Below are 13,782 nucleotides of genomic sequence, written 5' to 3' on the forward strand. Positions count from 1 at the left end.
GAGCGCCATTTGCAATACTTCCATCTTTCGGAGAGTGCATGGCGCACGCAATCGTTGATTGATATAGTTGTCTAACAAGCAAGGCTATGCTTGCTGTTCTGTTGCTCAACCTGTCTAATACCCCAGCGCCTTCGCCCTCTCCTCTCCCAACACATCGACCAAACTTGTCAACTTGAAACTCGCCTCAGCGCTCGTGCCACCCTCCGCAAGCTCGTTCGCATCATCATGCGTAACGACAAGCCCGTACGGGAAATCAGCGTTCAGTTTATTCGCCACCGCCGCAAGTCCGTCCGTATTCGTAACATGATCGATGCCCTTCTCCTCGTTATCCACAATCGTGAACGTCGTAACATACTTATGCGGCGGCGCACGCTCATACACAAGATACGCGCTGATTCCCTGGCTGCTCACCATAATAAACCCACCCGTATCATTCTTCGCAGTCACGAGCGTCAAGCCCTCAACATCAGCATGTAGCCCATCGTCACCGACCTTGGCGAACTGAAAACCCTCATTGGAAGCGTCGGGCTCAGCCTCGTAGCGCCAGATACCGGATGGCTCTTCACCGAGGAAGATGTAGCCAGCAGCTTCGTCGGCAACACAGCCTTCAACCTGACCACCTGAGCCGCCGGTGAAATTGCGGACGAGGGATGTCTGGAGGGTGCCGTTTGCGGTTGCGGAGAGCTCGTATTGAAGGTACTCGGCTTTCTTGTTGTTGACGAAGAGGTACTGTTTTTTGGTCTTAGGGGAGAGGTAGGTGCAGGATCCGTAGGGCTCGTAGTCCTCAGGGAGGGTCTGTGTGCCGCCAGTGATGTTCTTAAGCGAGCCATCGCTGGTAACTTCTACCAGGCTATGGAAATTAGTGAAGTGTTGATTGTTGCTACTATGGTTGGGATCTTACCAGAGTGTGTTGTCACCACGACAAGCAGCGTATGCGAGGTCAACACTGTGGTTGCCAACAGGAAGACCATAGATAATGTCGACATTGTTGGGCTCCTGCGCAATAAAGTGTTGTAGCAGCTTTCCCTCAAGGTCGAACACGCCAAAACCCTCCCCACCTTGTGACTTGGTGGTGGTGATGATCCTGCTCTGATCCGGCTTGGTGGCATGAATCCAGATAGCTGGGTCGTCACCATCGCCGCCATTGGCCTCGGTCTCATACTTCGCTTTGACCGCCACAAATGAGCAATCAGGACCCGCCCAACCAGCCTCGCACTTGCACACGTTGGGACCATCACAGCTGCCATGGCCGGAGCAATCATTCTGACACGTAATCTGCGAGCAGTCTGCGCCGGCAAAGCCAGCCAAGCAGCTGCAGGTGCTGTTGACCAGGGAGAAACCGTTGTTCGAGCAGGCATCGGAGATAGGGCTCACACAGTACCCGCAAAGCTTGGTGTGAGGGTCGAAGTTGATGTTTGCCTGAATACCGAGCGATGTGAGGGTGCTTTCCAGAGATCCAGTCGCAATGCCTGTGTCGTCTTCGCCTTCAAAAGCAAATGCAATAGCGCCAGAGGGGTAGTTGGCGGACACAGACTGCAGTACTGAGACGTCGCCTCCAATCGATAGGTCTGCAATGCCCTCCAGACTGGCTGAACCCTTCGGACTGAAGCTTGCATCATAGACATCTATCATATCGTCGTGTGCAATGAGCAGATAGTCACTTGAGTTGCTGTGGTATGCACCGAGACCTTCGATCTTGAGATCCTCGCCGACAGTGCGGACCTCAGGTGCTGTGGTGCTCTCAGCAGCTTGGAAAGAATACAATGTATCGCCCTCACCGCCAGAAAAGAAGACCTGTCCGTTGGGGAAGACAGCAGCCGTTTCACCTTCGATGGGGATCGAAAAGGTTTGAACCTGATACACAATTAGTATGCATAGCATTAATAAAGACAGCCTGGCGTACCTCGAGAATCTGCGCATCATCACTGCTACCCCTGACGAGGAATTGGACAACCATCTTTTTGCCGAACAGGAACACATAGTTCTCCCCACTCGTTTGACTGCGCCAGTTCCGCGCTACACTCCAGTCGCCCAACTGATACTTTTGTGATCCTGCGATCTCGCTCCCAGTCGCGACGTCGTAAGCTCTGATGACTGAGTTGGGTGAAGGGATGTTGAAAATGACATCCCGACCACCAACGTCGTAGACCGGGATAGCGATCTTTGTGCGCCCGGATCGCTCATGCGAGCGCTCAGTAAATATAGTCGAGTTTGTGGAGTTGGAGGTTGAGAAAGTGCGAAAGCCGCCATCTGCTGCACTCCCATCGTTTGCGAGTAGAATTGGTGACGATGCGTAGATCAATGCAGCGTTGTCTGAGTCGAAGCCGGTAGCTGCTGGAGTAAGGGTGATGGTCGCATTCTGAGCGAATGTAGCTGGGAGCAAAGCTGCTGCCCACGGGAGACTTCTTGCGAAAATCTTCATGGTGCTTGCTGAGATCGCAGAGAATTAACGCGTGGCCTGGATGATATTGTTTCGCAGGCGCGACCTCCTTGCTTTTATGAAGCCGCGCATGCTGCGTGTTCTCGCACGGCGGATAGACCTGGGCCTATTAACGGTCCTTGATCTGCACATGCATTATTACCCGTGAGTGAGGGAAGCATTTTGTTTCGATGCTAATATGTTGTTGGTGTTGTTGCATCCTGGTCGACACCGGCCGAGGTTTGTACCTGCGCGAACTCCGATGTCGCCTAGGCCAATCACAGCGTCGCCTTGCGCAACGTGAGACAGGTCAAGCAATCCTATTTGCCACGATCAGCATGTTGTTTCATCCAAGCACGTACATGATGGCAGTGATATAAGGCTTGGTATCTTGGGCAATTGCGCACGTGGGATAGATGCATGAAGGTAGGTCGGAAGAATATATTGCCATGACTTTGTCCAATATCACTCCATTCCAGTGTAGCGAACGAACGTTGACTCTAGGTCAACTACACAGACGAGCCGCATCGCATAGCGACCGACACGATAACGAAGGATCACAAGCACTTTCCTGCGCTATGAAGCGAGGTAAGATACACCCCTGACGTGCTCAAGTGCCAGAAGGCTGAGCAAAGGTCGAGCCAATGGGGCCAAACTTGATATTCGAGAAAGCGACCTGAGCATTCGGGTACTGAGACTCGACCTCAGACGGCTTGCCAGATGTAGTGGGACATTCACCACGGGCAACACCAGGCTGGCTGGTATCCTTGTCCGTAGGGTACGAGGAGTCAAGCCAGAGCATGTTGGCATAGTGATCGTCCCAAAGCGACATGACCAGAGTCATGCCTCCTGCCATGGCCTGTTGAATCGTCAGTAACCCGGGCGTGACGAAGAAGAGGAGCACATACCTTGCCCATAGAGGCCATACCGCCGAACTTGTTGAATGGGTAGACGTCCTCCTTGAATACCTGCTGTTGAGTGTCGCACCACTTCTGAGTGATGCTGTTGCCGGTCATACCGGGAACGGTAGGCTGCGGCTGAGGGATGACCTTTCCATCCTGGATGTAGAAGCGCTTCAGCTCACTAAGCGTGCTGCCAGAGCCAAGGAACTGAGTGACCACGGTCATCTTCTTGGAGGTATCAACGGTCTTGCCCTTACCGTAGAAGTCCTTGACACCGACACGGTATGGGTTGAAGTCGCAGCCGTTGGCGTCGCAGGATCCGGCGTAGCGGTCGAGTGAGTAGGTGCCTCCGCAGCCGGACTCCTCGCAGACGCTGTAGCCCTCAGGTTGGCAGGAGTGAGGAGTCAGAGCAGTGGAGACAGAGTTCGCCTCCCAGACATCCATCTCAGCGCTGTCTGATGTTAGTACACGACCAGCATCAAGGTCTGAAGAGTGAGAGCGTGTCTTACCAACATGCGCCAAATTTGCCGACACCAGCGTTCGCATCATTGCTGGACGGTTGCCATCCTTCGGCGTTGGCCTTGCCGTCAATGAACTTCAAGTCACGAGCGCACTGTGCGTCGCAGTATCCTTAATAAGGAGATTCATCAGCACCGTCCTCGATGGTTGGTGGCAGTGTAACTTACCAGTTCCATACTTGGCACCAGGTGTTCCCTGGCCCTTCTGAGGCATAGACACGAAGTACAAGGCTCCGTTGAGACCGCAAGGGAGTTGAGAAAGATCAACATCGAAGCTGAACTCGTTACCAATTAGGTTGAACATCTGATAGTTGTTTGTGTCCTGCATAAGGTATGTACGAGAGCCAATGTTTGTGGAGAATTGCCCCTTCGTGACAAACTTGAGGTTGAGCTGGTTACCAGAGGTGGTGATACCGTAGGTGCCGCTATAGTCAGAGCCTTCGATCGCACAGTTCGTCGCGCACGCCGCATTGTTGGGGCACAGGGACTCGTTCCAGGTGTTGCCATCAAAACAGTTGGTGTAGCTGTTGGCGGTCTTGTCGTGGAGCCTAGAGGCGGTCAGTTGATGGTGAGGCCACATACTGATACTGCTTACCAGCGCCAATTGGCATCGATCACAATCTCGCCGTTGACGTTGGAACAGCTGGTTCCGCCCTTGCCCGTGCAGCGCTGCCAGGTTAGCTTGGGGTGACTCTCCGTTTGCTGTGTTCCGATGACCCAGGCAGAGGCGCCCGAGGCAAAGAAGGCTACAACAGCTTTCATGGCAAGTGGTGATGGCATGTTTGTAGTTCAAAGATGTCGGATGACGATGCTGGTTGTCTGAAGACCCGTAGAGAGAAGATGTACTCCATTTATACCCTTTGTGCAAAGCACAGACTGATACGTAGGCTCATCACAGTCATTCAGTGTAGTCTTCCTACCGAGCATTTTGGAGTACCTTTTCATCAACAGTAATCGATTTTCGGGTTTATCAAGCGACGGACCGATGGACTCCATATCCGGCTTAGGAATATATCACATCTCTGTACATCTTCAAAAACCGGTCGTACGACCGCAAGTATCTGTAATTCACCCGAGTCCTCGCTTGGCATTCCGGATACAGTCGATAATCCGTGTATGGTAGAGTCAATAACACGCTATGATATAGCGCCAAGGCAATCAGTGTGAAGACAAATGCGGGGCCCACAAATCGGATCTGACGTATCACTCATTAAGCTTTGTTGGCGTAGGGCTTGGGTTGTTTGTTTTCCTGGAGCTCTTCCTTAACTGCGTATGATGTTCTCGTGAAGTAATACGAGCCAAGCATACACGCAACACCCCGCTTAATATCGGTTTGCGGGGTTACAGAATGGGAGTTCCAGATCCTTGCCCATCGTATATATCATAATGGGAGTTCTGGTGAGTGTTTGCTTTTCGTTATAGGAGCTTTGCTTGTAGGTTGATGTTTCCTCCAGTTGACCTTAGGGTGAATTGTCGAAGATTCGGGCGCAAATTGCGATGAAGTTCAGTTCCAGTCTTGTAGAGATCTGTTTCGGGCGTCTTGGAGCTTAATATTGCGCAGATGAAGGGCCTGCCCGAGACTGAATTGACGGACGAGAGGTGAATGGCGGAGAAATGATCAGGTCTGTCACGCTGGATCATCATGGGACAGCCGTAATTTGGAGTACTGCTTACATGCCTTGGAGGATGCGATAGTTGGTAACCTGTAGAATCGCCGCTCGCAAATTGACCCAGACAACAGCAACCGGACAAACATCAATCTTCAGCCTAAACACTTCAAAGTGCCGTACAAGTGTGCTGATGTGTTGGAGCGACAGCTTGTGACGGTTCCAACCGTCCGGCTTTGTTGGGGGGCTTCGTTCGCCTCTGTAGTTCCTGGCACACGAGGACTGGAGGAAAGCTGTCCAAGAGTGGGTATCATCCCCTAATAAGAGCGCCCGGGGTTTGGCCTCCGCAATCAATCATCCTTGTAATGTGAAATGGATTGTCTTGCACTCAAAGCCGTGTAGTTATTAGTGATGCCGACGTAGAAGATCGACGTATGGTAGGCAGTCAAACCAAAGCTCAAGGTGTCGAGCACCAAATCCTTTACTGTAACGCTACTTCCCAAATCGTGTATGCAAGACCGTCTTGTAAGGAACGTGATCGGAATTAGCCATGAATCCAGATTCGAGCTCGTGGATGTGACCGTCGAAAAACACTGTGATCCAGAGGGCTTGCGTTTGCGCTATGAAAGTGGTTGCTGGACTACGGTATGCGCCTACGAACGCCAGTGTGTGGCTGTCGATGAATGAAGGCGGTACCATAGAGTGGTATAAGCGTTAAGGCTCCGGGGTTATCTCCTCGGCGTCGTTGGTCACTGGCTCCATCTTTCGAGATGGAGGCTGGTTCTGAAGCTTTGAGCAAGTCTTGAGGATGGCAGAATCTGCTTTCGCAATGTATGATTCAGCAGTCAACAGTAAGTGACCAGGAAGACCGAGCTCCCTATTCGTCACAAAGTTTATCTGTGGAGGGTCTTTCCACCCTGTGCCACATATGAGGATGTCGGCCTCCAACGCATCGCCATTTGACAAGTGCACGGTCTGATGAGTGAGTTCGTAATGTCTGCGATGTGGACGCGAATAGTGCCGCTCCGCACGAACTAGAAACGATCCACGTCGTTGTTCAACAGGCCCACAATGACTAGGTCGAAGGACTCCATGTCTATGTCTCTAATGGCTTATAATTGGGAAAGACAACCCTGGAAAACGAACTGTGCAGAAAGCAGAGACTGATGAGACACAACGCAATCCGGTACTAGGGGAAATCATGCGCGTACAACCGATGATATATCGAACATCCTGAAGGCGCGTGCGAGAACTGAGGTGTCAAGGGAGGGGCGCCTTGTGTTAGTGCTTGGCTGAGATTGAGACTGCCATGTTGGCTCATTGGTCCTTTTGCATTAGATATCAGCTGGTTGCTGGACTAGTCCTTGTGGCTGGAGTCTCGCCGCGACCGCATGCTTCGGTTGCCAACCGATGAATGTCGTGTCCTCCGCAAAAATAATCACCAACCTCTGATGATGATACACCATCAGCATTACGGCGAGCTTGTAAGGCAGGTTGTACGAGACCAGGTTGTCTCGAATGCAACTATAAGAGATAGGTCATACGTGAAACAGAGGTAGTTAGAGTCGACTGCATTTCATGTCTTTGACGTGGCGCGGTCGCGGAAAGTCTTCACTACGGTTCCAAAACTGGATAAAACACCCGGAAATAGTAGATTTACCCCGTTTCAATGGGTATAAACGCCACCAACGAATATAAATACCATTAACGGGTATAAATACCATAAACGGGTATAAATACCATTAACTGGTGTTTTCACTGGGTTATTTTGCAAAGAAAATATGAATCTCTTCTCTCCGCTAAATTTGATGTTTCTTGCCAAGCTCTCTCTTCACTACCTCTTACACTCTGCCAAACCTCAATGCTCTTAAGAGGAAGGGATTAAAACCTGCCAAACCACAGAAGTTTGGTTTGAGGTCAGCAACAATGGTATATACCAGGCGAGGGGAGGGGGGCAGTGAAGGAGCGTGGGGGTAGGCAGGGATGAGCGGAGACAGGCAGATCAATCCTTTCTCACTGGCGGATATCCTTGCTTATTAGGCCAGAAACTAGGTATATAACCCACCTAAATAACCCAGGAAAACGGGTTTCTACGTGCACAAAAAGTGGTTAAGACATCCGGACTTGACTGGGTAAAATATACCCGGTTTTGAACCATAGTGCTTGAAAACATCTTACATGCTGCAGCGAGTTGTGCCAGTACATCTTCTTTGCTTGAACCAAAGGTAGAGACTCCAGCTTGTCCATTACCGTTCTGGATCAGTTCAGACTCGAGATCAAAGAAGATGAAGAAAAGACCTGGTGAGAGCGTGGAGAACGGGTGAACTGCGGAGGAAAGCGCGTTGCGGGCTGCCTGCGGCGACAAAACAACTCGCGAGACTTCGCAGGGACCGCCGAGACGCACCCCGCAAATCTTTTCAACTCCACGACACCCAAACGCCATCTCAACGTTTTATTGCGAGGCTGTCTCCACTAAAGCTGAGACAATAAGCCTACTGAAAAATGCTGCCGTCGATGAATTGACGTCGCAGTTGACCCAGCGGTCGACCAGTGTCGAGACCATCTGCTCGCGTACCTGCGTTATCATGCCCATAGGTCACTCCAATGGCTATCTTTTTCCGTAAGACATTGCGACTTATCACGATTAAAATGTAACTATATCTCCGCATCGGCCTTCATATCGCTTCCGATGTTACTTCCGACGGATCCCTACTTCAGTTTAGCGAAGATTTGCTCGGCAATGACGAGAGTGGGGAGCGATAACCGGCTGTACTTGACTCGGGGCGTCGTAAGAAGGATCCGATCCTGACCGTACCAAGACTTTTACAGCTTTTGTATATAACTTCCGGCAAGTATGCTCGTGCTCGAATGCCTTGAGAGTCTGTTGCGGTCTTCAGTCCTTCATCTCGACATGATGGGTCTCAGCGGCATTGCTCAGCGCTACCTTACAGCCTTCGCGGTGCTTACCAGCGCTGGAAGCGCTTCTACCGTCACTCTGCCCGGGTATGGTAGTTTTGCTGGCACTACTGTTAGCCAGTACCTGACCAAAAGGCCTCTACCAGCTACAGTGGATGCCTGGCTTGGTATCGACTACGCCTCTCAGCCCGTCGACGACCTACGATTCGCCCCTGTAGGGCCTCCAGCAGCTTTCTCGGGAATCAAGAACGCCACTCAATATGGTCTTTCCTGCATCCAAGATGCGTCGTTGGTGCCATACGCACAGGACGAGGCATGTCTGAACCTGAACGTCTTCCGCCCTCAAAACATCTCGTCGAACGCCAAACTACCAGTATTCATCTGGATCCATGGAGGAGGTTTTGTGTCTGGTTCTGCGAGGAGTTTCGACGGTCCGGCTTTTGTGGCCAACTCAGAGGAACCCTTGATAGTCGTAAACTTAAACTACAGGGTAAGCCTTCGCAATTGGCCAATATGAAAATGTACTAACGGAATGCAGATTAACTCTCTTGGTTTCCTGCCCTCTCCAGTATTCGATCGCCTGGGCCTTCTCAATCTGGGTCTTTTAGACCAGCAGTTGGCCTTCGAGTTTGTGCAGCAGCACATTTCAGCTTTCGGCGGTGACCCTGAGCGTGTTACCATCGGTGGTCGGTCTGCAGGTGCACACTCCGTTGGTATCCATTTATTCCACAACTACAACAAGACCGAGGGCGCTTCTCCATTGTTCTCTCAAGCTATCCTACAATCTGGAAGTGTCACTGCACGTGCCTTTCCCAACGCTTCCTACCCATTGTATCAAAAGCAATTCTCGCAGTATCTTGAGCTGACAGGATGCGGCGGTGTTGCAAACGGTACAGATGACGAGGTTATTGGATGCCTGCGTGCAGCAAACATCACTCTGATTCAGGAGGCGAGTAACAAGTTGTTTTCCGACTCCGAGTACAACATCGCTTGGCCGTTTCAGCCTACCCGCGGCGGCCCCCTTCTCGAGGAAGCAGGTTCCACAGCCGGGATAAACGAGCAGTTCTTCCGCGTCCCAACTATTACGACCAATGTCCGTGATGAGGCCAAATACTACAGCCCTGGCGACATCGAGACGAACGAAGAGTTCTTAGACTTCTTTAAGAATCTCATCCCCTACCTCTCCGAGCAAGATGTCTCTGACTTGGAGGCACTGTATCCCGATCCCACCAACGACATCAACGGCGACTGGTCCCCGTACGCCCACAGTCCCAACTCCACTCAGTACAATCGCATCTCTGCTGCGCTCACCGACTATATGTACGCTTGCGCTGGTCAAGAGACCGCAGTCCGTATGTCTTCTGCCGGCGTACCGGTATACAAGATGCTCTGGACTGTCAACAACACTTTCCCAGCCTGGGAGGGTATCCCCCACACCGCTGATACCAAATACACATGGGCTGAAGGAAACGGCACTGGTGGCGTCCAGTACCCTGAAGTTGGCAAGCAGCTGAATACTTACTTCTCCGACTTCGTTGTCTACGGTGACCCAAGTGCGCGTAATAGGACGGGTCTCCCGAAGTGGCCGAAGTACGTTGATGATATCGCTGAGGGCAAGCCGGGACTTCAATTGCGATTTGAGGCTTTTGGCAATACTAGAGTTGAGGGCGATGCTATCAGGAGGAAGCAGTGCGAGTGGTGGAGAGACCCGGAGAGGGCAGTGAGATTCGAGAAGTAGTGCAAGAATCGTCAAGCTGGATCAGAGAGCTACCAACCGTAAGACCTCAGCTCGATATCTAACAAAACATCAATACTAGCCCAGCAATCGAAACGCTCTTCCCTGTATCCCACCGCCTCAGTACTGACCCAGCCAACGTGTTTGTGGTGTTGTCGTAAAACTTGATCGCCCCATTCAACAGGCCCCGCGCACTCGGCATTGCTATATCACTTCCCTCGACCAGTCTGGCAACAAGCACGAGATCTCTACATGCACATCCTCCGCCGACCCGTTGTGACCCGAATCCTTGGGGGTTTCAAGGCTACGATTTGGCCAGAACGTAACGATACTAGATGTTGAAAACGGAGAGCAGTAGAGAAGCGAGTATGGACGTTTGCCTCTTCGCTGTGAGGATCGCGCAAAGAACTGTCATGTAATGAAGTGGGATTAAGTAGATCGTTATCTGTTGCGGTATTAGTCGGTCCATACAAAACCTTATTACCCTTGCTTAGACTGTTCTGGACTAGCACGTTCCATAGTCAGTATATAGTCGTCTTCTCCTCACTAGATAGCAATTGAGCGCAGTATTCCATCTACCCGATAGTCCTACGTTATCGTTTGACGTAGCTATCAGTATTCTACAGCGGCCCACGCCGCCACATTATCAGACCCTACCATCGATTTGTATACTCACTGCGGAGATATGCATGCGAATCAACGAACACCCAAAACGATTCCACTACCAACCATGAGAAACGCAAAGATCAAACGCGGCCGTAGCGGGATGCCCGAAACCAGATACGGCAGGATCGATACCCTTTCTTTGCTGCCAATTAAGTATACGTCATTTTCCAAGAGACACAAGACGGGAATACGAATGAGATCGCAGATTGAAGCAAAAACTTAAGAAAAAGAGACACTTGCAGTAAGTTCTTGAGCTAGACATGGGTAAGTTTGAACATACGAGGATCTCGTAATAGATGGAGAGCTTTGGCGTACAAGACCATTACAGAGTAAGCACCATTGGCAGAGCTAAGAAACTTTCATGCGTCGTGAGCTCTCGCGAATATGTCTGAAGTGTCCTTACTTAAGGGTTAAGAGTAATACGCTTGTATCTTGTTTTCTTTTTGTGCAACGCAAAGGACCGACCGTTCATCCGGCTCAGACCGGCTTGTAGGTCCGTGGAACGGGTGTCGTGAAGGTGTCAGATACTTATGAGCCCCCAGTCTTGGCTTATCGCGGCACAACGAAAGATGATGAGCCTGGTTGCAGATATAATTATTTATGCTACTGTGAAGATGTCTGAGGAGTGATTGCGGTTCGAATGGTGATGTTAAAGATGTCATCGGTCCTTCTTGAGTGCAATTCTGGCGCCCAATTAGTACTAGCGTTTTCGTAAGTGCAAAAGAGAGGTTTGAACTGCGCAACTTGAAAACTAGTCTCAAGATCAACATATATCGCATGTTGACGTTGTAGAACATGAGCCAATAGCAGTAATATGGCTTTTGGCTGAGAAGCTTTACCAAATGCCCTCCGAGATGCAGATCGTGTGTTGCCCGCAGAGTTGCACTTTCTCCCTCAGCTGAGAGCGGAGTTTGCGCCTACTACACCTGTCTCCGAATGCTAGCTCGGGTCAAACAGACACCCAGAAAGGTATAAGATGAACTGGAGAGTACACACAATCTTTGAGCTCCATAGAGAGCACTCGTGAGAACACCGAATAATTGTTTCAGCGAAGACGTTTTCAAACCTCTAATCATCGGCACCATGGCAGCCATAGCAAAAGAGATCGTACTGGTGACCGGAGGTAAGCCCATTTATCTCGCAATATATTGACATACTGACCTTACACAGCAAACAGCGGCATCGGCTTCGAGCTCGCACATCAACTCCTCGCCAAAGGCACCTACCACGTTCTTCTCGGCGCCCGATCAACCCAGCGTGGCAACGCCGCCCTCAACGATCTCCAGTCACGCAACTTACCTGGAAGCATCGAGTTCCTTCATCTCGACCTGCAAGATGACGATACCATTGCCAACGCAGCGACCTCGATCACCGCGACCCACGGTAAACTCGACATCCTCGTCAACAACGCAGCCGTCGCATCCTACACGGCAGTTGATCGTCAGGCTTTTAGAGAAGCATTCGATATTAACGCCACCGGCCCGTATCTCCTAACCAAAGCCCTCATCACCCTCCTCCAGAAGAGCTCCAACCCGCGCATCATCAACATATCCTCGGGCGCCGGCTCAATCGGGCGCCGGCTTACCACCTCATCACCCATGTACAAGATTCAAGCGGAGCCGTATCGGGCCAGCAAGGTGGCGATGAACATGCTGATGACGTGCCAACATGTCGAGTATGGGCTGAATTTTGGAGTCGAGAGTGAAAAGGGTAAAAAGGGAATGAAGGTGTTTGCGTATGATCCGGGGTTTACGGTTAGCAATTTGAGTGAGGCAAATACGAAGGAGAATGGGGCGAGGAGTGCGAAGGAGACGGTGTGGAGCTTGATGGATGTTGTTGAGGGGAGGAGGGATGGTGAGGTTGGGAGATTCATCCATAATACTGGGGAGTATCCGTGGTGATTGAGGGATGGACGTGGAGGTGTGATCAATAGTTCATCGAAAGCCAAGGGCCCGGATAATCGTTTGGAACTTTGTTTCAATGAATTTCAAGCATATACACACAAGTGAGCCTGACAACTCAAGATGCAAATTTGTACATGGTTCCACCCCTTCAGCTCCATATTTCGCTCCAGCTGAGCCTTTGTTAGACTCCTCATTCTTCGTATCATACACCCTTTCCTCCTTGACAACACCCCTAGGCTTCGCCTTGATGACGGTGCTCATGTCGCCAACGGGAATGTCGGAAATGGGCAGCTCCATGATAGCAACGACGAGTTCCAATAAGAAGTAGAACCCTAAGACTCTCGTTGCGAAGAAGCAGGCTCCCAGCCCCTTCGCCAACCGTGTGCCGACAACGATGTTGCCACGCGAGAGGTAGAAGAATGCACCAGCACCGAGACCGAAGCTGATGGTTGCAAAGATGAAGATGATGACGAAGACGAGGTTCGTGCTGAGCGATCCCAGCAGGAAGATGAACGATAGGATGCACATAACCACTGGATAGAAGGCTGTAGAGAGTAAGTCTTGCGGCGTAGTTAATGAAGGGACGCGTTTGATTTACCATAGCTTGCAGCGAACATCGCAGTCTGGTTTTGAGGGACTGGGCTGCCAGCGCCGGAACCATCAGGGTTGAAGTAACCAATGGCGTTGTACCCAGGAACGACAGTGGTGGCGTAGGACAAGAAGTAAGCTCCGTAGGCAAAGACCATCATGGGAAATGTGTTGCCGAGCAGGAACTCGCCAATGCCAGCGATGAAGAGGAGCACGCCGCCGAACCAGATGTTGATTGTGCTTGTTGCGACCGAAGATCCACCAGAGCCTTGCCATCCCACTATTTGGGGTCAGTTTGGTGAAATGTTGTGATGGATCATGATGACTTACTGAAGGAGATGGCGAGCGGAATGACAACCAGCCAAGCATTCGGGCAGTTGTCGATATAGAGCGGATGAGGCATCGAGTAGTCAATCAGCGAACGAGGTTGACTGTGATCAGTTTCCTGGGAAGCGAGTTGTCTTTGAACCCAAGGGCGTATAGCAGGGAAATTGCGGTATCGCTCAATAGATGCGTTCTGTGCGAAA

The 13,782-nt window shown here is 51.0% G+C and overlaps 5 protein-coding genes across 5 annotated transcripts; 2 read left to right on the plus strand and 3 right to left on the minus strand.

The window, feature by feature from the left end:
• Positions 1–114: 114 nt before the first annotated feature.
• On the minus strand, positions 115–2,422 carry BU25DRAFT_394977 (thermostable phytase; the record flags this gene model as incomplete). The annotated part of the gene is made up of 3 exons (XM_033704767.1): positions 115–850; positions 902–1,854; positions 1,904–2,422. The coding sequence occupies 3 exons, from the start codon at positions 2,420–2,422 to the stop codon at positions 115–117; spliced, it is 2,208 nt and encodes a 735-aa protein (XP_033560509.1).
• A 607-nt stretch (positions 2,423–3,029) lies between these two features.
• On the minus strand, positions 3,030–4,601 carry BU25DRAFT_344037 (glycoside hydrolase family 7 protein; the record flags this gene model as incomplete). The annotated part of the gene is made up of 5 exons (XM_033702982.1): positions 3,030–3,278; positions 3,328–3,772; positions 3,831–3,951; positions 4,008–4,387; positions 4,435–4,601. 5 exons carry the CDS (start codon positions 4,599–4,601, stop codon positions 3,030–3,032), a joined length of 1,362 nt encoding a protein of 453 aa, XP_033560510.1.
• A 3,728-nt stretch (positions 4,602–8,329) lies between these two features.
• BU25DRAFT_449303 (acetylcholinesterase precursor) lies at positions 8,330–10,527 on the plus strand. Its single transcript, XM_033709634.1, has 2 exons — positions 8,330–8,852; positions 8,901–10,527. Exons 1-2 carry the CDS (start codon positions 8,358–8,360, stop codon positions 10,098–10,100), a joined length of 1,695 nt encoding a protein of 564 aa, XP_033560511.1. The 5' UTR covers positions 8,330–8,357; the 3' UTR covers positions 10,101–10,527.
• Positions 10,528–11,846: 1,319 nt separating this feature from the next.
• BU25DRAFT_394983 (NAD(P)-binding protein) lies at positions 11,847–12,664 on the plus strand (the record flags this gene model as incomplete). The annotated part of the gene is made up of 2 exons (XM_033704768.1): positions 11,847–11,886; positions 11,934–12,664. 2 exons carry the CDS (start codon positions 11,847–11,849, stop codon positions 12,662–12,664), a joined length of 771 nt encoding a protein of 256 aa, XP_033560512.1.
• A 151-nt stretch (positions 12,665–12,815) lies between these two features.
• Positions 12,816–13,658, minus strand: BU25DRAFT_459462 (uncharacterized protein; the record flags this gene model as incomplete). Its single annotated transcript, XM_033710281.1, has 4 exons — positions 12,816–12,837; positions 12,876–13,212; positions 13,266–13,535; positions 13,586–13,658. 4 exons carry the CDS (start codon positions 13,656–13,658, stop codon positions 12,816–12,818), a joined length of 702 nt encoding a protein of 233 aa, XP_033560513.1.
• Between the last annotated feature and the right edge of the window lie 124 nt (positions 13,659–13,782).

Source organism: Macroventuria anomochaeta (assembly GCF_010093625.1).
Source record: "Macroventuria anomochaeta strain CBS 525.71 unplaced genomic scaffold BU25scaffold_21, whole genome shotgun sequence".
Classification (NCBI taxonomy): domain Eukaryota; kingdom Fungi; phylum Ascomycota; class Dothideomycetes; order Pleosporales; family Didymellaceae; genus Macroventuria; species Macroventuria anomochaeta.